A 24,734-nucleotide genomic window follows, 5' to 3' on the forward strand; every position below is an offset into this window, starting at 1 on the left:
CACACACACACATACACACACACACACACACACACACACACACTCACAGTTGTATAGGGCACAGGGGTTTTGTGGGTCTGTCAGAAACCTATGTGCATCTGTTACTGATTAGCATTGACCTGCTTTCCTTATCGCCAGCAGCACCATGAGAAACACAAAAGAAACCCCCTGCAGGAACGCTTTTCTGCCTACCAAGCACAAGTGAAAGAATGAAAGAAAGAACATAACAGCAAAAAGACAAAAAGAAGATAGGAATTCAGCAAAATGTAAAGTGGGTAAAGCTCTAAATTCTCCCTTTCTATTATTTTTACTATAGCACACACTATAAGAGTCTTAAAGCTTATTTTGAAGACCATTTAAATTTTTTTTTAAATTAGGATCATTTTAAACACCATGACAGTGCTTGTCATCGTGTTTAAAAAAATGCCTTTAGACAGCAGAAAAAACACTTATTACCTTCATCAGTCATTTTAGATTAAAAATTATCATCATGTGTTTAATAATATTATCTGAGGTTTTTCAGCAGCAAAACCACTGCAGTGACAATTTCACACTTTGTAGTAGTATTCCAGTAGAAATTAAAATAATAAAAAAAAAAATTAAAGAAAATTCATTAAAAAAAAAAAAAGTTGCACATTTAAACAAAACCAAAAAAACATCCAGAAGGTTCTGTTCTAGCAGTCAGTAGTTTGTATTTGACAGACAGCGTAGCATTGCACAGGTGAGTGGAGGTGAGGGATAGAGTGAGGGAAGGTGAGTGAGGGATGAGAAAGACGAGTGGGGTACGGTAATACGAGCAGTCCGACATCAATGGCAAGCGTATCTGTCCTGTTTTCCGCTCATGCATGCCTGGGTGGAGAGTTAGCTTTAGGGTGAATACAGTTTGGATGCAAACTCTGCTGTTATTGGTGTTATAAAAGAACTTCAAATATCGAGTGGGCCAGCAGGAGGCGCTGTTGAACATGCTGTTATCTCATCACACACATTAGTGCTTTACAGTACATTATAAAGGCAGTAATGACCTGCGTGAGTTAATACTGAAAATGTCAAAAGATAAAACATTCCTGGTGTCAGCATTTAAAGATTTTCTGATATAGGATTAATAAGAAGCCTTTTTTTTATTACAGTGTTAAATTAAAACCAGTTTGGATTTTTAAGTTGGGGTGAACATCATCATGGAAGCATATACTTCTGCAAAATATACAAACTAATGTGTTCTAGCCTTAATGAAATTAATTACGAAGCTATACTCTAGACTAAATTTAATTATGAAGCTATACTCTAGCTTAAATTTAACTATGAAGCTATACTCTAGCTTAAATTTAATTATGAAGCTATACTCTAGCCTAAATTTAATTATGAAGCTATACTCTAGCCTAAATTTAATTATGAAGCTATACTCTAGCTTAAATTTAATTATGAAGCTATACTCTAGCCTAAATTTCATTATGAAGCTAAACTCTAGCCTAAATTTCATTATGAAGCTATATTCTAGCTGGAAATTAATTATAAATCTATACTCTACCCTGCAATTCCTCCACTCCTAAGTGGATCCTCAGTAATTTAGCTGAGAGTCTAAGGAGACTTCAATTCAAGTCCATTTTATTTGTATAGCGCTTTTAACTTCAAGTGTGTTATCCATCCTTGTGTGAGTGTGTGTATGCTTTGGTGCACTTACCCCTTTCTCTCGAGATTTAGAGTTGAACTTGACTGTTTTTAACCTTGCTCTCTCTTTTTTCTCCACTCTGTGGGGGACACAAAGGTCACAGGTCACTAAACTATAATGTACTTCTGCAATACAACTGCCATTGTGTACTGATCCTCCTGAAGCCCTGTAGGTCACAAAGTCACGTGAACGACATGATTTTTACGATCATGGTGGTCACTATCAAATATGAACAGTACTTACTATTTCTTATTTATTTATTACAGCTCAGGGTTTTTTTTGTCCTTTCTTTGTGAAAAAAAAAATCCAGACTTTTTTTCTAAGAGTAAATATTTAAAACTTTCTAATTAATTATATAATGAAAATGGAAAACACAAAACATAATGAAACATAATTTAAATCTACAGTTTAATACAGGTTGGGTTCTGTAGGTTTAAAATTTGGGAATAAAAATCTCTTTTGCAGACAAGAATATATTTATATTTTTGGTTAAATACTAATCCCTTTTTAAATGTGGGAAGTCTTTCAAGCAACTGTATTTGTCTAATCTCTGAATAGTTGAATTATAAATGTAAAATAAATTTGTTTTGTGCCTATGGGATCTGTGCAGATGGTATGTTCCAAAAAACAAGGTAGCTTTCATATTCCCAGGAAGTAATTTGATAAAGGTAACTGGCTCTTTCTGTAGCTATTATAAGCCAGTTTGTGCCTGTGAAGCCTGACCTCCTTTTGCTGGGGATGACTCCCATCTCCTCAACCTCGCCCTCGGCGGTGACCTGTCTCGCCTGCCACCACTCATCATCAGAGGCGTTCACCACGTGCAGGATGTCACCAAATTTAAAGTTCAGGCCCTGACTGGGGAGGCCAGAGTCCTTGGTTTTATCATAGTCAAACAGCGCCCTAGAGAGAAAACACAACACCATTAGGGGTCCATGAAGCATAGCCAGGTGATCTATGATTTAGAAATCACAACCCAAAGTTATTATATTTATTATATTTATTATATTTATCACTGAGTTTTCATAGTTGGCTCTTCCTTCTAATTGAATGGGTTTAATTTAAATCTCAGTAAAACACGATGCCTACATGTCGGCATGTCAGCTTGGACCCAATGTGTTCTGTCGGTGAAAATTTCAGGACTACAAAGGTCTATGGCTTATAGACAAAATATTGTTTAAATAACATTAAAGAATGTTCATAAGGCTCACAAGTGGCACAACGAAAAAAGCGGTTGCTATATTGTCCAGATATCACAAATTCAAACCCAGTGATGGATTTCTTGGGCATCATGGAAGCCAAACTGAGCGTGTTCTCTGGGTGGGAGGGGCATACTCTTTCTCCCGTGTCAATCACAGCAACACTGGCCAATCATAGGCTTCTGTGAGCTCACGCACATTGGAGAGAGTGAAGAGCGCTTTCGACTGAGTGTGTTCTGCAGCACTGTGATGCAGCAAGAGCAGCAGTTTGCAAAGATGTGATTGGCTGGCTTCACGTGTCTAGGAGGAAGCATGTGTTAGCCTTCACCCTCCCTGGCAGGTGACTAAATTAGGGTGGAAATGGGAGGCAAAAAATTATGTACATAAAATAAATATGTGCTGAAGGGGTCTGTAGGATTTATTTTACAGTTTAAAAACAGACTTCATAAAATATTCTAAGAATTTATGTGAAAGGGAGAAAAATTCAGATAAACAGAATATTTGCTGAATCAATATACAAAATTGCAGCAGGTGGAGGTGTGGTTTAGTGAGAGGGCAGTGTTTGGAGGATGAGCTGCAGGTGTAATGACTAACGTGGGACAATGAAGGCTTGTTTTCCCCGTGTATAATGAGCAGTGAGCTGTATGCGTGTGTGCGTGTGTGACCATGAGCAGAGTGAAGCTGAGAGCGATGCACAAGCCAGAATGCTGCCAAGTTATTTGTATTGAAATGTTTTACGTTACCGAAGGACTACTGTGCGATCTTATCTTGTTTCTGCACAGCATATGGCTGACATGTACATTTGCATAAATATTACATGTTGTATAAATAATTTAAACAATAATTGTTTTCCTTAATTATGTTTCCTTAATTCAAAATTTAAAAAATTACACTAAGTAGCAGTTTGAAGTTTGATCTCACTCTGCCATGGAAGAGCCAGTGTGTGTGTGTGTGTGTGTGTGTGTGTGTGTGTGTGTGTGTGTGTGTGTGTGTGTGTTGTACCTGACGTATAGTGATCTCTTCTGACTGGTCCTCAGAGAACCGGACCCGGAGCTGATACTGCTGTTCATCATCTGTTCCCGCAGGTCATGGATCTTTGCTTCGAAACGGCTGTACTCTGCAACACACACACACGTCCGTAAAACATATTGTTATGACCATTAGTCTCTGATTTTTTTTTTTGTCTTTTGTCTGTTTACTGAGGTTAGAAAGGAAGGTGTGCTGATGGCATTTTTTTCACTACCAGAACTTTTGGCATGAACAAAGTGAAAATATGCGTGTCACATCGGCCACCGGTTCAGTACCAAATAATCCAGCTGTACAGGTTTTATTAGCTGCTCAGGACTAACACCAACAGGAGCTAATGCTACTTGGGGACGGGGCTAGCAGGATTGGTTATCCGTGTTTTGTTACATAATGTCCAAACGTAAATAAAAACAAACAAACAAATAAAAAAGATAGTCTGAAGCTTCTGGTTAGTTCACAGTTTGGAAGTAATTATTATAAATTATTTTGACCACACTAGGTGCCACTCTGATAAAGATTTACTGCACTGATTAATGTTTTTTGCTAAGGTTTTTGCTTATATTTTAGTCAACAATCGGTTGTCATTAAAACTGTATTGCTTTGTTCATGGTACTGCGGTTTGGTGTTGTTATTGATAAAGACTTCCTGTCAGTAATTTCACTGCAGCTGATATAAGCTGATTAGATGAGGACAGGCATATCAAGCAGCAGAGGTCAAGTGGTGTTTGCATGCATGCAGAGCTTTTGGAAAATGAGCAGGGTTTTGGAGAGAGGTTTCACACATGGTCAGTGTCGTAACAGTGTTGAGGGTGTGGATGCTTATACAAACCTCTTCATAAAAAAAAAAAAAAGAGTGAGACAGACACAGAAAGAGACAAAAGCCTCTTTCACACTCCAAACCTGGGACATTCTCAGCACATCTGTACCAGTAATGTTCAGCATTTGATCGGGATGCACACGTTTACACTTCCAATTAAACAGGAAGTGACAGATAAGGCTGATTTTACTCTAGGTATATTTTCCCTCAACCACAACTGCCCATGCGAAGCAAGCACAAGATATGCAGAATGGTGTGGGTTTTATCCTACGTGACCAATCAGGCCGTAGCCCGGTGGCGCAAACATGATAAACCAACAATGTGCTGGTATATTAGTGAGCAAATATAAAGAGATTTATAGCATGTCAAATCAAAAGGACAAAGCCTGTCTAATATTTAGATCTAATATTTAACTGTACAATTAGACAGCAGAAGCCATAACAGTGTCTTGTGTTTGTCATGTGGATCCCCTTTTTCTCTCATATTACCATATAAAGCACTCCTCTCAGCACTTTTTTCCGTAGAGAGTAAAAGAAGTGCTCAGTGTGGCTCAGTGTTTAAGGTTCTGGGCTACCAATTAGAAGGTTACGAGTTTGAATCCCAGCACAAAGGTTGTGCTAGGAACTTAACCAGAGCTTTTTAACCTGCTAGAATATGCATAGAAAAGAATTTTAGTGTATTGAACACACACATAAATGCATACATGACTGTAAATGAATAAATTTGGTTGAATTTTAGTTTTTTTAATCAGCTGTATATTTTGTCAATGTAACCCATGTTCCTGGAGTTGAATTCTGATTGGCTGTGCTGACTGTATCAGCTTCTGTCAACACATGAACCGTCGTTTTTACAGGAATTTTACAGGAATCGTACTAGTTTTACTTCGGCTTGCGTTCACACTGAACCTTACTGTTAAATTTTAGCATTAAAAGGTGCATGTGTGTAAGGTGAGCGAGTGAGTGAGTAAGTGAGAAAGAGAGAGAGAGAACTACAGACACAGAGGGAAGTGGAAAAATGAGATGCTACGTTCATTCATCTTTAATTAAGACACAGCTGTGCTCTAAAAGCTATCTTCTGCAATATCCAGTTCTCTCTGCTGTGTGAATAGTGAGCAAACAAATCGGACTGAAGCCTTTACACGTACTACTAATAAATGTTTTCACTCTACCTCTTCAATGTAACTGGATGTGACAATAAGCCTTTGGCAGGACTATAAGTGATGTCCTGAGTCTTGCAATTACACATGAGCAATAATACAGCCTTTACAATACTGATATTGCTGAAGCACTCTCATGAAGCACATTTTTTATTATGTTTGTTAAGCTTTCTGGCCAAATATCTAGTTATATATAAATTTTCTGTAAATTAAGTCTAAAAAAGATCAATTAACGCAGGCTGATGTTTAGTCTAACATATTCGTTTATTTGCTTTAATGCATGTGCATGCATGTCCTGTAAAATCTATTTTTGTCCAGCTCTATCATTAAATAATTATAATGCATGACGGTCTGGTAAATTTTAATCATTCGCATCACATTATATGATTTGAAAGGCGGTCCAGTACCACTTTTCACTGATCACTTCATGAAATATTTACACATTAAGTGATGAGTGATAAGCGATACTGAACAGTCTTTCAGGTCAAATAAGGTGGTGCAAAGACCAAACTACTACAGCGCATTGTACCAGCCCTGGGGTGTACTGTTTTGTTTGCGATTTAAATGTAAAATGAGGTGATGATATGCGAGGGAGGAAAGTTTTACAGTCAAAGGCAATAACGATGAAACGCCTTAACATTAAAACTCCTTAAATAATAAAACATTACACAAAATAGAGATAATTTTCAGATATTTACACTAAGCAATTAACCAATTTACTTCCACAGTACTTACAGTCTTTATTTGCTTCCTGATTCTGCAGTGAGTCCTTACAGCTTCAGAAAGAGTACACTTTTTCACACACTATCCCCTCCTAGGGTGCTCCTGGTGACTACGGCTCTCTAAAAGGCTCCATTTTCACTAACTCTCTCACTCACGCTCCATCCTGCCTCTGTGCACTCAACCCCTCCCAGCCCGGTCTGCTCATCCCTCTCTCTGTCCCTCTCACCATCCCTCGCTCCCTCACTGTTCAAGGCCACACACTTCACTCACAGTGACGCTGTCCTTAAATAAATGTCAGCCTGGAAAAAAAATGATGTGCAAACATCATGCGCATACACACAGCAGCTGGAGAGGAGTTTATCATGTGGTGTGTGAACTCACCAAAAGACAAGCAGATCTCATCACTAGCCAATTCAGATAATAATAATAAAAATTTTACTACTTACTAATAATAATAATACTAATAATGAAGTAACAAAAATAAAATTATAAACAAACAACTAACCAACCAAACACACAAAAGAGCAAGCAGGAAAGCTGAAACCAATTAAAGGAGCACACAGTCCAGGAGAGAGATGCCTTTATGTGATGTATTTATGCATATCATTTTCAGAATATTTCATGGTTGTTTTCTTCTAAGCAAGTAATTTAATAAAGTCCTGTCACTTGGCTTGCTAATATGATGTAACCGTCATTATTTAAAGCGCCTCTCTATAAAATAAAATGTACTTTCCAAGCCTTTGATGAGGTTTAGGCATGTCTCCAGTATAAAAAAAAAAGAGGAGGCATGTGTGTCCTCTAGCCAAACTAAAAGCTAAAGATATGTCCTGTGATACAGATTTAAATCCATAACGCACCAAAACACAGCTCAAGCACTGACTGAATGAAGCTCTGAGAAGTGTCTGGTGGGCTAAGTCCCAAGTCCAAGTCCCAAGTCTAAGTCCAAGACTAATAAGAAGAATAAGAAAAAGAATAAGAAAAAGAAGTAATAGTAATTAAAGAGTAGCTAGATAGTAATTTTAGTAAACTAGAGTCTCATATCAATGCAACTGGCATGATAAAGAACCAGCTTTAAATTAATACAAGAATAAAAACGGGCTCCAGGTGAATGCTGCTCTTCTACATGAGTGGATTCTAGCTGGTCATTGATTAGTTTCTTGCCCTGTGTGCTGTTTCTGGTCTACACTATGAGAGACTCACCCTCTGGTCTGAAGTGGGCGATGATGGTGACTGTCTGACCGGCGTTTTTGAGAGCAGCGGCTGCCTGTTCGTGAGTAGCGCTGCGTAGGTCCACTCCGTTCACCTGCAGTGGAGAAAACAGGAGGAAAAATCAGTTTTCATAGAGAGTAGTGCTCCTGATGTGCTAGTCGCAATTTGATTTGCCATGGATTATGCAAAAACCAAAGCTTGGTAGTAATTGAAAGATTTTCCTGATACTGACATTATTTAAATCAAAGTTAATTCTGAAAATTCTACACTGTCAATGCTCTTTTTAAGCCCAGATACATTCTCTCGCTTTGGGTGCAGGGTGCAGTTTTGATTACAATTAAATTCCTTCAAGAAAATTAAGAAAAAAAAAAAAAATGATATGTACCACAAGCATTAAGTAAACATTCATGCATAATGGTTCACCTCAAGAGAATTCTCTCAAGTAAAAATATTCAGAAATTGCACATTTTTGTTTTCCTGATTATTAACACAAGATCCTTAGTGAAGTATTTTGTTAAAATATTTAACACCATCTTTACACAGAAAAAACCCCTGAGAAGTAGTACAAGTATCAGTTCTAGGGAATTCAGTCCTGCCATGTCATTTCAGTGTGGTTATTTGATTTAGAAACTGAAGATGAACGATTTTTATTTGGAATGTGCTCCGCCTTTCCATAACTAGGAGGAAATGACTCCAATTTGGTGACATCAAGCCTACATAAGAGTGTATTTCAGAAGAAACCAGCCCTGTTTGAGTGTAGAGAGAAGGTTAAAATAGACGTTAGGGTGTGTTCCGGCTCTCACAAAAACCCATAAAATTGTGTGGGAACGAGAGAGAGAGAGAAAGGGCAAAATCTACAATGACATGATTGAGTAAGTATTGAGTACATGTGGGAGAAAGGCTGGACATGCTGTATGGGTGTAATACTGTATATTTACTGTGACGTGAAAAGGCTGGTGTGGTGGTGGAGGGGCATGTACGGATGAAAAATTACTCATGAAACTCAGGTCAGAAGCACAGCAATGGAAAAAGTTAACCAAATCTTTGCGGAGTGCGTCTAGAAATCACTCAAGCACATGGAAAACATAGCTAGTGATCAATAAATGACTCAATTATTACATAAACCTTTTGTGTGTCACATCCAGAGTTTATCTTCTCTACTTGTTCATCTGTCTACATCTCCAGAACACATGGCATTTCCGCAGCACTACAGCTCTGTCTTTTGGCTCAGTTTAACAGCTCGCATCTACAGAAAAACAAAATGCTGCAATCCAAACCACGTGGCATGTTTGCTTCACTTCCAGCAGTCGAGTCAATTCAGAATTGGACAGAGAACATACCAGGGTTCCATTCAAACAGCCTCAATTCTGCATATATGAAAGCACCCAAAGTGTGCAGTGAGGCTTGTTCTTTTATTCTTTTAATCAGGTTTCCTCAGGTTTCTGCAAAACTTTGTTTGAAATGAATGAAGTGATAAATAAAAGTGACAAGTAAAAATGACTATTACACTGCATTGTTTTTTACAGAAGACATCAATAAGATGTTTTTAGCATTATTGAGTTGGTAATATTTGTCACTGAGAGTGACGTACCGAGACGAGGCGATCTCCTTTCCTCAGCTCTCCGCTCAGGTCAGCAGGACCTCCTGCTAGAATGAAGGAGATGAAAATTCCTTCTCCGTCTTCACCACCTACAATGTTAAAGCCCAGTCCTGTGGCTCCACGGTGTAGCACCACTTTCCTAGGCTCTCTGTCATGAAAACACACACACACAGCTTTAGTATTTTAAAAGACAATAAAGAAGCTAAAAAGATATTAATTCTGACCATGTAACACATACAGCAGGTTATTATACACGTTAAACTCATAACTGGTATCCGACTTAGCTATAAAAGCCGAACTGTAAAACACTACTGCTCACCGGTGTTCGAGCCTCACACATCAGAACATTAGCTTTTCTACTGAACCAGTAATGACCAGTCATTAGAGGGCGCTGCTGCTGCACTAAGCCTATTTTATACACAAAGTACTGAGCTGAAAGAAAAACAGCTCCAGGCAGCAAGTACAACAATAATTACCGTTAAACCTGAATATAATAGAGAAATACTGTATACAGGAAAAATGCATGTAAACAATGAATTTTGGTTGTGTATAAGGGTAAAAAAATTACTTCAAATCAAGTCACCTTTATTTATATAGCATTTTTAAAGACAACAAACAGTGTCAGATAAAGTGCTGTACAATAAAATCTAGTAATTCCAAAAAGCAATGACATAATATACAAATAAAATAAAAATAAAAAACTCAGTTAAAAGCATAGATGAAAAGGTCAGATAGGACAAAAACCAGAAGGCTCGATATTACACCTTCAAAAACCTAAAGGAGAATTTTTAATTGGATTTTACAAATGTCTAGCAAAATGTTCAAAATGCTATTTGTATATTTACATATGTACTTAAATATTTAATAAGTATTAAGTATACAAGTACATAAGATATTTAGTTTTAGCAGTAGACCTACCTCATGAACAATTATACATTTACCCCCTAAATGAATGAATCTCGTAACTACACACCTTTCCTATTTGACTGTAGTTATTAATAATTAATACTAATTAATAATTCATAGTAGTTACTGAATAATATGCTTTTTGATAAATGACTGAATAACAAGATAAGAACTGAAAGGATTAAAGAACATGAAAAAGCAGGGGAAATGAAATGATTGGTCATTTTTATCAGCTATTTGTTACTGCGAGTAACCAAAGAGACAAATTAATAATTAATAAAATAATAAAATAATTAATGTGTGTCGTTATAATCATATCACCTCTACCTGTGTGTTCATCCTATTTAGAATCTGGCACAATTTCATTTCCAATTAAATGAATTACTACACCTTATTAGAATAATCTTGTTTATGCACTCGCTGATGAGATAGAGATGAGGACTGATGAACTGTTAGCAAACAGTCTTATGAAAATGGAACCACATGATGCGGACCAGATACAGTTTAGGGGATGAGTGATGATGTGTCTCGGAATGGACTGCCTGTCCAAATGCCATCCTGCTTTTATAAAAAATATAGATGCAATTTTAGGGGTTTGAGAGAGGACAGCTGATGTTATGTTGTATAAAATGTAACTTTTAAGTGCACTGTAGGGGCAGGCGATATGATAAAAATATCATATCACGATACTGATATTTGGAGACATTTATACGATACACATTATATCTGATATAGCTGATATATATATATATATATATATATATACATATATATATATATATATATATATATATAACATTTTTAACATAATTTAAAAAAAAAAAAAAATCACGATATTGCCGATATCTCAAAAAAAAATTTTATTGTCACAAAAATGATCACGATAAAATATCATATTGCCCAGCCCTACTGATGTCTGGAGCTACAGATGAAAAGGGGAAAGGAAAAAGAGAGAGAGAGAGAGAGAGAGAGAGTGAAAGAGGGGATGCAAGACAACCGCAGAACTGTTATCTCTTCTTTGTTTAGCCTGGATAACCTGAGGAAGAGGATCTGGCAACCGGATAACCCTGCTGATGGAGTGCTCAGCAAGAAGGCCATCAATAATGTAAATCCATGAACGTGATACGCTACAGTGTCAATGTGACAATATTAGAAATTCCCAAGCACAGTCAGAATCGCACTGATCCAGTTCAGCTTTATTTTACATAGGTATATAATAATAATAATACATATATCTCTTTTTATGCTGCCTGCATATAATATAATCTATCTTTATTAGTGTGCTGTGCTGTTAGCGGTGTTTCGTATGAGGATTGACGAAGGGCTGTCAGTACAGCGAGTGAATGCTCATCCCCACATTCCACACTTATCCTGAAGACTCGTGCAGGAAGACTAAATTGATGGCGGGAGTGTGTGTCATTTTCTGAGTGACAATTGCTCAATTCTGTTATCACACAGCAGCAAGAGTCACTCCATCTGAGAGCACAGCTAAACTGTAGTGACCTTGAGCTCCAGAGAAAAGAGGGAGAGGAAGACAGGGTGGGGGAGGGGGTCGAGAGAGAGGGAGAGACTGAGAGAGAGAGAGAGAGAGACAGAGAGAGAGAACAAGGGGACAGAACAGCGAGTCTCTCTCTTTCGTTCTCCCTCTGCAGATATTGCCTCCCTCTACTCATGAGCACCAATAAATCTTTCATAACTTCATCTCTTCTCTTTCTGCAGCAGGGAAGGAGACATGAAAAATGCAAAGCAGGGGAAAAGAAGTGAGAGAGGAAAACTGAATAGACACACAGGCAATAATTCTAAACAAAATTAAAAAAAAATACAAGGTACAGTTGCTGTTTTCAAACTCAAAATTCAAACAGACACAAAACTTCTGTCAGTTTTCCTTCTTGGTGACTAGTGCAAGAGGCGAGCTTTCTGAAATGATTGACAGGCAAGCAGAGACGCCATCTTGTTCTAAGTGGTTGGATGTGAGATGTCTTATCTCAGGTCTGTAAGCAGAGCCTGAGGCGCCACAGAGACCAAACAGATTTTCCTCCAAACAGATTTTTTTGATAACTGATGGATATCTGAAGCCATGTTTACGACAGTGAAACATGTATTAAACACAAAGACGGAGATTAACGCTACCTCGTCATGTCGTCGTCCCCATGTGGGGTCTTGGGCGTAGGGGAGAAGCGTCCAGAGGAGGACATCGGAAGCGGCTGGTTCAGGTAGTTGGGGGTGTTGATATGGTTCTCCATGTGTTGGGAATAAGCTGAGGTGGAAAAAATGGAAAATGAAATGGTTATATTGGAAACAATTTTTAGATACTAGATACTGTGAGAAAAGCGATCTGTTCAACACACCTACAACCATCAATCCATCCAAATCCATCCATCCATTTATCTAATCCATCTACCCATCTCCCGAAATCCATCCATCAATCCATAGCCCATAGGGCTGCACAACATATCGAAATATCGCAAATGTAAATATCACGATATACCTATCTCAAGGGCTTGCAGTAACTGAATGATTTTAATACTTCAAAAAGTTACGAAAAGTCAAGGTTTTAGGGCGACACAGATAGCAGAGAATGCTTTCTTTTCCTCAAAAGAACATGAAATATGTATGTTGGTTATGTCATTTTCAGCTTTTAAATATCTAAATATATATATAAATATAATTTAAACTGATTTTACACACTTATAGCACACATATCCCATTATTTAACCACATATCGCATATCCCATTTTTCTTCAATATCACGCAGCCCTAACAGCCCCCAAATCCATCCTTTCATCCATCTACCCAAATCCATCCTTCCAAACGTCCACCCAAATCTATCCACACATTTATCTACCCAAATCCATCCATCATCCAAGCATCTATCCGTTCATCCTTGTCAGCTCCCTAAATCCATCTTTCTAGCCATCTACCCTTCTACACAAATCCATCCATCTGTCCACTCAAATATGTCCAATCATCGAACTACCTACATCCATCTATCTATCCAAATCCATTCATCCATCCCTCCATCTACACAACCATACATTTAACCATTTATCTATTTAATCCATTCATCAATGTAATCCATCCAGTTAATCATCAATCTATCGGGTTCATTTGTCTATTCCTCAAATGATATCTGGTTAGTGATGGTCTTACGCTATTCCTTTTCCACTGATGGATGGGGTAGAAGGTGGCAAATTGAACACAGAAAGAAATGGGCTACAGTCTGTAATTGTATCCCTACATAACTGACTTTAAACAAGATTTTCCCAGGTTTGTTTGCATCCCACAGTGTTTGTGTATATAATTTATCAGTAAAGTGTGTAATTTATCTGGTGGTCATGTGTTCAGTATTAACAGTGATGCGTGTAGGAGTAATCAGTGCTGATGGTCAGCGCCACTCACAGTTAGTGACGTCAGGAGGGGCGAAACTGTCGTTCATGAAGACACTGTTGGGTTTGGCCACTTTCAGATACACCACGTCTGTAGTGTTTTTCAAGGCAGTCACGGCACTCTCATGGGTCACCTCCTCCAGACACGCACTGTTCACCTAACACACACACACACACACACACACACACACACACACACACACACACACTTACTTTAGTCAGCATAATATGAACAGCAGACAGCCTTCGGGATTCTGTACGATTCCAGCGGCTACGGTGATCGACTTACAGCCAGGAGTTTGTCTCCGATCTGCAGCCTGCCGTCTTTGTGTGCAGCTCCTCCTTCGATGATCTTGGTGACGTAGATGCTGTTGTCTCCCGGTATGTGCTGATTGCCTACACCTCCCGCTATACTGAAACCAAGACCTGAGCCATACCAAGGAAAAAAGGAGTGGTGAGTGACAACACTTATTGATAAAGTCAAAGAGATTTGTCATCCACAAGAAAGCATACAGTGCTGATATACTGAATTACCGCATAAAATGCAATTATTAGAGAGAAAAAAAATCCCTAAAACATAAATTAAAGGCATTCCAATAGTAAAATATGGCATAATCAAATATGAAATCACCAGTATATTGTCTTCTAGACCTTTGACGTCTTAAACGGAAAAACCTTGTGAATTAAAATGTAAGCAATGAATAATTAAACTCCAGTGATGACAGTACAAGAGGCAAAACAAACTTCCAAGTTTGTGTCCCAGGACAATTGCTGTGTCTGCTCAAGCTGTTGCACTTATAGAGGATTAGATATAGAGAAAAGTTGGCATGTTGGCATGATTTTTTTTATTCATGTTGTTATGCCATATATTTAAATGTTGTATTTGTTCCAGCACTGAATGCAGCCTTGAGTGAATACGGAGTGAATAAATAGCTAGACACTACATCTGAGGTGACAGGATCTCAGACCAGGAGATCATATCGTGGTATAAACTGCTCTTGTGAACGTTTGTGACATGAACACACCCATAAAACGCTGATTATTCGGTGCTAAATTCAGCATGATGTGAGATACAGCTTACAGCTCTACACTGTTAGAAAATGTCATCTGAATTTTACAGAAAGATTTGAGGAATTGTAGTGATAACTGCTATAATAAAAAAGAAAATAAAACGGATAAATAAAGACACTGCTGTCGTCAAGGGTGCAGAGAGACAGAGTACAGGACAGGGAGGAGGCAGCGGAAACAGCTTCCATGGCAACTGCTTTTTGGTGCAGTTGATGGAGGAACACTGTGGCGTCACTCTGATGAAATCTCCCAAGAATGATAGGGTGAAAAGAAAAAAAAAAAAGTAAGAAAGAAAAACATATCACATATCATAGTTTTAAAAAACACACAACAGGGATTTTTTTCTAATAACTGATTAAAATTTATTAAAAATTCATTTTAAAAAATTATCTAAAAATAATGGGTTCCTACATATTTTAGATATATATGTTTTTTGTTTTTTCTTTCTTTTCCACTCAAATTGCTGAATTTAAGGAAGATTAGATTAGGATTAAGGAAGGACTAATGTTTTTTTCCCCCCTCCATATGTATGTTTTTTTGTAATATATGTTTCCGTTATTGTTTCTAGTACGGGTTCCAACGCTATACGATTTGTAACCAATTATCCAGAGTAAAAAAATTACATTTAAAGCAACAATTACATGACGAAAAGATATAGACTGTTTGGCTGCAACACAATTCAATACAATTGTGCAAGTAAAAGCACTAGCTCTTTCACTGGGACTGATCACACATGTGTAGATACTGAGACCGAGATTCTGATCTTTAAACCCCTGACAGAGTTAGTACCTGTGCCAGATCTGCTTCACACTTCCTGCTATTCTGAATAATCAAATGTCATGAGGAAGAGTGAGAGAGCTGCTGTACCTTTAGGTCCTTTAACCAGTTTGATCTCGACGATTTTCTCCGAGACGGATTTTCTCCTCCTGACGTACAGCCTGACCAGCGATCCGGCCTCCTTCAGCGCCTCCACCGCCTTGCTGTGGGTCACATCCCGAACGTCCACCTCGTTGACACGCAGGATAACGTCGTTCACCCTGCACAGAGAATGCACTCTTAATACACACATATTATAATGTACTTCACTTACTTGGGAAGAAACTTTTCATCATCTTTATTAGTAGAAAGAGTGATTTTACAGGATTGGTCCTCAAGAAAATTCTGATTCAAACCTCTATTCAAAACAAGCACACACCCACACGCTTTAAAAGACCTGACCCCTTTACAAAAGAGGTTCTCCCCCTCTGACAGATTAAATGTCAATGTGTCCTCATCACTGTCAGCACTCAGCTCCACTGTGTCCACACTCCTGCAGCTTTAATGAGCCTCTGACAGCACGCTCAGATACACCACTCTCCCTTACACACACACCACACACACACCACACACACACCACGCGTGATTTTTAAAATATATATAGTGCCTTTTTCCCCCAGTATAACGCAGATCAATATTCTTGCTCAACAGACATGACATGGCCCCAGAATCAATAAATAATATATGGAAACAATGCTACATTGTTAGCTACATTGCGAGCTATCATTATGCTGTTAGATTGTAGCTGACACAATTTTATTGCAATGCTCAACTCTATAATAACTTTGGCACAAGATGAACTGGCAGATTCTAACATTAGTTAGCAGGTAATTATTCGTTTTCTACTGACTTCTATTTAGTTCAAAGAAGCATTTATTCAAAATGAAAACAATTTCATTATGTATTAATACACAAATTTTTCACAACTTGGATTACTCATGTAGCAGTACACCGGTATATGGACCGCCCAGGAAACTGATTTACACCATGCACATATGTAATGCTAGTCTGAATATGGATGATTTATACCCATAAACACTGACATAACCCTTGGACTTAATTCGAATCAGAATACGTGGTGCACTGTGGATAATAATATACTGCACTATCTAGGGAATATTATGTGTCAACTTTCAGACAACAGTCCAAAATGGCTGTTCCTCGAATAGTGCACTATACAGTGATTAAAAAACAAACTCAGACATGACAGATCTCTTAACTACTGACTCCTCTTATTAAAAAAGTATCTATATATCCGAGTTCCTAGTACTATGTTCTTTAAAGGTGGTCTTCACAGCTTGCATTAGGCATAAACCCTAAACTACCTCACAAACAAGAAACCGATTCAAATTTAGTCACCTGACGACCGATTACAGTTGCATGCCCATGGTGGTAATGTGAGCTCAAACTCACCGAAGTCTCCCGTCCTGAGCAGCGGCGCCCCCTGGGATCACTTTGGTGATGAAGATGCTGGGGTCTTCTCCGATGTGAGGGTTATCTGTGCCACCGGCGATGCTGAAGCCCAGCCCAGAATTTGCCTGAACACACAAACAGGTTGGATAGTATACTTTTAAAACTGCAGGTAATGTGTTTATATTAAGTTTTATCATCAGATCCACTTATCATGCAGGTGCCACAGGTAAATATACAATTTCAGCTTATTCACCAATGTAAACAGACCACCACTGACCAGATAATATTTTATTAGGCATTCATTAATAAAAGGTGAGTTTTAGTCTAAGGCAAGTGCATCTAAAATTAAATAAAGGCTGGAAGCGTAAACACAAAATAACACTGTGATCCCTATCAAGCTTTTAGCACATTGGGTGCAATTTGCCAAATTCAAATTAAACCACTTGTGTTCTATTTTTATTTTTACTCGTGTTTTTATTATTTCTATTGTTCTTTGAAATAACAAATGCAACATTCTTTTTGGAAGTAGCGTGGCCTATCAATCAGAAAACTGTGACAGCAAAACAAAACAAAAAACAAACAAAAAAAGAAAACAAAGAGATGAACAGGCGACAGTGAAGCTTAGATGCTGTTTGACAGAGCAGGCGTTAAAGCATTCTGGTGACATCCTGCTGAGGGCAGCATCGTTTATTTATGCTGAGTTAATAACGCGCAGTTGAGAGGGATTCATGCTAACTGGGTCACCCAAAAGGCAATAGGGTGGGTGGTGGGGGGGAGGGAGAGAGAGAGAGAGAGAGGGAGAGAGAGAGAGAGAGCACAATCAGGGTTTAGAGGTCTCAGCTGTGTGAGACAAGATGGTGCTGTTTTTTTTCACCCTCAGTAAGTCAGATAAGTCATGATGGATCACTCTCAGAGCAGTCTCAACAAGTGAGAAGCGAGGCTGGGGCTGATTTCTTTCTAGCCCAGACTGTAGATTCATGCAGCCTGTTAGTGACAGTTGTGTCAGGTGATTATACATAGATTACAAAGACATGATCTCTGTTTGGGCTGACGTCGCAGATGAATCACTAACGTGTCATCAGCAGTGATTGAGATGAACATGAATTAGGTGGATTATTCACTCTATCATCCCTTTTTTCCACCAATATCAAATGAAATTAGATGAGAAACTAAAAGCAGATAGTTTAAGAACACATCGTCCATTTAAAGCACAAATTATACAAAAGGATAGACAAAGACTTGGAAGTCACTTGGTAACAAAAGACTGGAATTGGATTTGGAAAATAAATTTATTTTAGGAATGTTTACATATAACGAGACCGTTTCCTTTTGTTAGGATTGATTTTATTATATTTATACTTTATTATATTTGCAATGTAAAGGAATTTGTATAAAATAAAATGCTTCACTTAAAAAAATTGTAAGTAGTAATTTACTGATTATTATTATTATGGATGCCAATCATACTGTTCCAGTTCAGGAAACTAACACCAGCATGAAATGTTCCACTCACCCTCTCCAACGTAATCTCCTCATACTCATAGTCTGCTTCTGTGCCATTCACCTACAGGACAAAAACACACAGATATAACACATTAGATCCAAATGAGCATCAGCAGCCACAGCTCGAGCTTTTATGAACAATCTAACCGGCACAAAGCCATCGACAAAGCAAATGGAGCGTAGAAAAATATCATTTCAGATAAAAGCAAATGTCCGTTATCAAAGCCAGGTTTAAAAATAGACCTACAGACCACACAATGCTGCTCATAAAATGAGAGTGAACAGTAACAATGTTCTGGTCTGTGTTCTAGCAGAGTGATTAGAGTGTCACATTCAACCTGGAGGCATTTCTGTCACGCTATAGCTAAGAGCAGTCAAATCCACTGAAGCTTCTAGAAAGTGGATTAAATACAAACAAAGAAATAATTCAATACTTAGGTGAAGGTGAAGTGTAACACGCAGTCTACCTGTATAACATTTAAAAACCCACCTAACGTTTACAAACTATCCATAAGTGTTGATGCTGTGCATGAAAAAGTTAATATAAATATAAATAATTCAATATTGTAAATTGGATTTCCATCCGATTTACAAAAACCTTGTGACATTTAAATTGTCCACAGCAAAAAAGGTGCCACTGCGATGAAATTCTCCCTTTTATCTCGCACAATTCAGACTGACTCACTGATGCATGTATGTGAGTGTGTGTATCAGTTCAGTAGCACAGTGAAATGAAAGCGGAGGCAGTGTGTGTGTGTGTGTGTGTGTATCAGGGTTTACTCACTCCATGATAACAGGAGGATAAAGTCATTACTGTACCCCTACAGAGGAGCGCTAATGACAGTAATGATAGCGGAGCAGCAGAGGCCATCACGCACGCAAACACGACGCACGCACGCAGTCCTGCATCCACTCCAGGTGCCAATCACAATGACAGATTACTGTGATTTGTCCATTTCAGGACTGATTTGCATAAAATTAAGATTTTTTTAACTTGACACCTCCTCACTAGGACTGCAGCTTAAAGTCATGGCATTACATTGCTGAATTGAATTAGGTGCATATCAAGAGCTCGAATATCTATTGGATTTTTATTATACAGTGAACCTCTGAGCTAGTCATTATGTTATTATTCACATCCAGGCAAATGTAAGACTTTGCTCTTCGGCTCCTTGACCACATATGCAGCCAATTCATATTTACAATCTAATTTCTGCTCCTAAGTGACTCGGATGTGACGGCGGTGTGTGTAAGCTGTGGTCCTCATGTTCTTGTGAGAATGTAAAGCGTTTCACTCTGTTCTCTCAGTGGAAGGTTTAAATGAGCTTCAGTCAGAGCATCATGTCGATGAAATGAGGATGTAACAGTAACAGGTGCCTTATCTATTTGTAGTAACATATAATGTTGTGCAATGTTTGTGAAACAGTTCCTGTTATCACTCATGCTGTAAAAGCTATAACCACTAACATCTCTTTTTTCCCCTCTCTCTCAACAAAATAAAAATAAATAAATAAATAATTCTGAAAATGCGGCTTGTCATGTTACAGAGAAACCAAAAAGTGTAAACTCCTAAAATTCCAGGTTTATCTCTGACTGTTACAAAGCACCGACACTGGAGACTCCTTCCATAAGTGTTAAATAAACATCTCCTTACAGAATACTTCCCCATATCAACTATTACACACAGTGTTTAATGCCTTTATGTGGAGTGTCTGTACATTTGTTTCATGTTTGTTCCGTCATTTTTCAGATTTAAACATGGTGGATTTAACCATACTTAGTCACATGACATTTGTGACTCATGTCACCAGTAAAGCCCCATGGAACAAAGATAGCAGAGCCCTGAATGAGTGAGGGGAAACTACAGGCTAATGAATTTTTCCAGTTCTTAAAATACCTCCATTAAAGTAAGACACAAAAAAAACAAGAAGCAATAAAACAGCGCGTCTTCCTTTTTTTAATAGTATATTTTACAGATACAGATACCGAGACACACGGATCGCTGAAGTCACCATCATGTCTCAGCTGAATCGGTGCAAGTGCATTGTACATATTTAGACAGGTGTACCGTCAATCATGACTGATTGCTTACACTTCTGCTTCTCAACACAATTTGCACATGAAGACCAATTACGGGAACCCAATTATAAAAGACAAAAGGCACCAATTCCACTGGGGCTCAGTGTGTACTCAGAGGCAGTGTGTCGCTGCTTCAGCACAACAGTCATCCTGAGGGCAGTGTGTGTGTGTGTGTGTGTGTGTGTGTGTGTGTGTGTGGTAAGAAAAGCACACAAGCTCCCTAAAGACGCAGATTAAAGCGGGATCAAGCCTTTCCCCTCTGCAGAAAGCCTCAGGGGATGCCGCAGTACTGCTGTGGAAAACTGAGAGAAAAGGAGAACGCTGTGCAGTAACTGTGAGAGACGATGATTCTCCTTGCTGTGCTAATAAACCTCTAAAATGGGAGACTCAGTCAAGGTTGGTGATTATATGTTTCCGTTATTTCAATAAGCTTTAACCTGCATCGCAATATGCTTTACTTTGTGTACCGCAGCCGTGCTACAGCATTGAGTAACTGCGTGTTTCCTAGAAGACATTTAGACCAATCAGAGAGAGCCAATGGTGTCACTAAAGCCAATTAAAACTGCACAGCAACAAGTTGTTCTTCAAACAGGTGGACTCTTACTCCTAGGGGTACTTGGAGGTACTACAAATTTGTAAGTAAGAAAGTAATAAATAAATAAATAAATAAACAAACAAACAAGAGTACTATTTTTTCTAGAAATTAATTTAGTTCTCTATTAAAATTATAAAAATTCCTAAACCTATTTATGTAATGAATAATTAATTAATACAAATTTAATGACTAGCTAAATAAAAAATTAGAATTAATGACCACAAAACTGGTTTTATAATGAAACACATTTCCTTGTGGTAGGGTGGAACATAATCGCAATTAAGACGTGCTGTGATGAAAGCGCTAATTAAGGAATTGCATACTATTTATTTATTATATAATTAATATTTATTATATATTGCAGAATATTTATTATATTCTGCAATATATAGGTAATCCTGGCACTGAATACTTTTTATAGCAGATATGCTTTGTGGTCCTTCTATGCCTAAAGAAAAAGGGAGAAAGGAGAAAGGAGAAAGGAAAGGATAAGGATAAGGAAAGTAAATTAAAGAAAAGAAAGGGTTCTTTAAAAAAGGAAAGAAAAGGATAAGGAAATTAAATTAAATTAAAGGGGAAAAGAAGAGTTGAAAAAAGGAAAAATTCTACTGTACTGTTATTATGTTTAATTCGCTTTTGTCCACCTGTTGAATTTTGCCTTCTGTCTCTTTGTAAATAAAATACTGAAATGAAAATTTGTCGTGTTACTGTTTACTCTTTTGCGAAATGCTCTCTTAATCCAAGCAATGCATGAATGAAATACATGTTCCTAACATGTACAAGTGGGTGACATTTCAGCACCACATTTTTGTATAAATAAATTAAATAAATAAACTCACATATGGCGCTGAATCCAGGCTTTCCGTATTCACCACGACAGGAGGAGGATTTGCCTGGAAGAAAGAGAAACACAGTTAAACATCCGTAAGACGCATGATGCGTTTACCTTGAAGTGGACGCTCCAAAACCAAATAACCAACGTCCTAATACATCATTATTCACAGTGGTATGCGAGATAAACTTAGACTTACTCTCCTCATGATGCTACAAACACCAGCACTGGCACTCGCATGAGATTAAAACCAGTACGTACGTACATGAGATTTTATGCTGCAGGAAATGCACTAGTGGAGCACGAATGCTTCTAGTTCTCAAAATGGGCTAAATCAGATCCTCTTCATTTCCTTTGGCACTCAGACATGTGTGAGATTGATGCTCGTTTTTTTCTGGAGCCGCTACGTCCTCATGAAAAGAGCAGTGGGATCAACAGAAAAATGACCAACAAAAAGAAGAGGAGAAAAAAAGAGATAGGGGAGAAGAAGGAGGAAAAAATTAGGAGAAATGGATGAAAAATAAAAAGACCTGTGACGTCGGTGAAGGGCTGACAGCGGCCTCCGCAGGGACAGGCGAGATTGGGATCACGGGGATTATGGGAGTGGAGGGAGGGGTGGCATCTGTCTGCTGAACAATAGCATGGGGAAGAGGTCAAGTCACACACGAGGATACACACACACACACAAACAAAACAGAAATATACAGGAGGGCAATGGGGATGGGAGAGAGTGTTTCTATTTGTGTGTATATGTGTGGTAAATCCCAGTGTGTGTACGTGTGTGTGTGTGTGTGTGTGTGTGTGTGTGTGTGTGTAGGGCTGTTATGCTACGTCTGACGCACACTGTGCATGGAAGAGAGGATGAGTGTCAGTTTGGATGAGCTCACACTTGAAACACTGTGCAAATCAACTCATTAAGTTAAAAAAAATCAAATTTGTAGATGCACATACTAAGTGCAGATATAATCCTGAGGAAATCAACTACAACAAAGATGGACTGACAAATCTGGACAACAATATTAAAAAAAAATAAATAAATAAATAATGTAACACTATGAATAAATTTTATTAGACAATTTTTTAGCATTTTACCTTTGGATATGAGACAGAGACTGATATGGATGATGATGATAACCAGAGTGAGAGCTTATTTCCCACTGGCATTGGAGACATGATTGAGCGTTTAAGATAGTGCTGAGTGGTGGTGTTAAACCAGATCACATCATCCCAAACAAAGGCAAAATTTAGTTCTCGTCAATAGTATCGATCGAAGCCCTACTTTACCGTTCCACATTACAGCTGTAATTGTTACTTGCTCTAAAGCAGGACAAGAGTCCAGCAAAGTCTGGTGTTTCTCCTGTTCTAAAACATCCACTTAACTACTGAGTCCAATCTGGTGTCTTTAACAAGAAAGATGGCCAAATTTGGCTCTACTTTGCACCCCAGGTCCAAATAAAAACAGAAATGAGTACCATGTGCTTCAAATGTTCTACGAATCTTGTTACATCTCATATTAAAGGCTGGGAAGTAAAGGAAGCATGTCTATTGAAAGAATGACGTACAAAAAAAAAGTTGTTTTTTTTTTTTTTTTTTTAATTCAATACAGCTAGGTTCCTCCTAGTGAAACAACCACTCCAACAACTAAACTCTCAATGAGACATAACAAACATGTATACCCCAAAGGAAAAAAAATCCTAATTTAAGTTCTTCTAAAGCTCGCATGCCTGTTCTAACCAAATCTAACCCCGAAACAAAGCAAAAAGAATAGAAACATTCAAAAAACATCTCTGGAGATAGACACAACACCACATGAAACTGTAGAGGCTTCTGATAGTTTAACAGCGGGTCGAGCATGTGGGCCAGATGGGATTTCCCCATGTTATTCAAATGGATTTGCTGGCAACAAACATTAAAAAGAAAGCTTGTCTACTGACGTAGCCACTCAATAACACTAATCCTGTTTGTCAAGCCACACATAAAGCAGTGACCAGTTATGTTAAAACGACAGAATACTTCTCACTGATCACCGCTGTATTAAAGAAAGGACACTTCCATGATTCCTGAAAAACCAGCCCTTGGGTTCTTTAATCCATATTAACAGAGTCCCTGTGCTAATCTCACTTCCCACTGCATTAAACAATCTGGTGTTGAGCAGAGGAGAATGGGCTCTGCCTCAGTTCCTCACAAGAAACAACCAATTTAATAGTCACACCTCAAATGAGAATGTCATCAAGTGGATCCAACAAACAGAAGCATGGTACAACCCAAAGCAGACCTCAAAAAGTCAAATATTGGAATGTTGAAACTCTCTGCTACCCCAGAAATACAACCTTGAAGGCCATGGATTTTGCAAGGTTCTGCTGTTCAAATACAATGCTGGCCATGGAGGTCCAGAGCTGGTGTTTGTATCTACTGTAACTACGTACTGAATGTCTACTGAATGGAATACAGAGGTACACACAATACCATAAATGGCATATTAACAAAATTTCAACTCAGACTAACAATGCCTTTCTTAACATCTGTATGCAGAGTCAGCAAACAGGAGCATGTCAACTAAAAGCAAAACTCCAAAAGTCCTACGATGAGTCAATCCAGAGCTTGTGGACCCTCACATACCTTGTCAAAGGCCACTGAGGTCCAGAGCGGGTGCTCCCTAATGGAGAAGCTCTGTACTGGGCTGCTCACTTTAGCTGTACTCTTGGTGGGACTCTTCTTCACACTGTCCCGCAGGTTCAGAAACT

General features: G+C 38.2%; 1 protein-coding gene across 21 annotated transcripts in view; it reads right to left on the reverse strand.

Annotated features, from left to right (window-relative positions):
* Positions 1-24,734, reverse strand: part of dlg1b (discs large MAGUK scaffold protein 1b) — an 85,261-nt gene that overhangs the window by 9,607 nt on the left and 50,920 nt on the right. For 12 of the 21 annotated variants that reach the window (XM_026946241.3, XM_026946238.3, XM_026946236.3 and 9 more), the window contains 13 exons: positions 22,521-22,619; positions 21,998-22,051; positions 18,495-18,545; positions 16,982-17,106; positions 15,620-15,789; positions 13,974-14,110; positions 13,698-13,842; positions 12,429-12,555; positions 9,384-9,540; positions 7,784-7,886; positions 3,865-3,979; positions 2,390-2,566; positions 1,679-1,745 (listed from right to left, as the gene is read on the reverse strand). In XM_026946241.3, coding sequence (XP_026802042.1) covers positions 1,679-1,745; positions 2,390-2,566; positions 3,865-3,979; positions 7,784-7,886; positions 9,384-9,540; positions 12,429-12,555; positions 13,698-13,842; positions 13,974-14,110; positions 15,620-15,789; positions 16,982-17,106; positions 18,495-18,545; positions 21,998-22,051; positions 22,521-22,619 — 1,527 coding nt within the window. The remainder of the gene's footprint in view (positions 1-1,678; positions 1,746-2,389; positions 2,567-3,864; positions 3,980-7,783; positions 7,887-9,383; positions 9,541-12,428; positions 12,556-13,697; positions 13,843-13,973; positions 14,111-15,619; positions 15,790-16,981; positions 17,107-18,494; positions 18,546-21,997; positions 22,052-22,520; positions 22,620-24,734) is intronic. The other 9 variants (XM_026946244.3, XM_026946243.3, XM_026946242.3 and 6 more) reach the window with 2 other exon arrangements.

The sequence above is a fragment of the Pangasianodon hypophthalmus genome, chromosome 21 (genome assembly GCF_027358585.1).
Source record: "Pangasianodon hypophthalmus isolate fPanHyp1 chromosome 21, fPanHyp1.pri, whole genome shotgun sequence".
In the NCBI taxonomy this organism is placed as follows: domain Eukaryota; kingdom Metazoa; phylum Chordata; class Actinopteri; order Siluriformes; family Pangasiidae; genus Pangasianodon; species Pangasianodon hypophthalmus.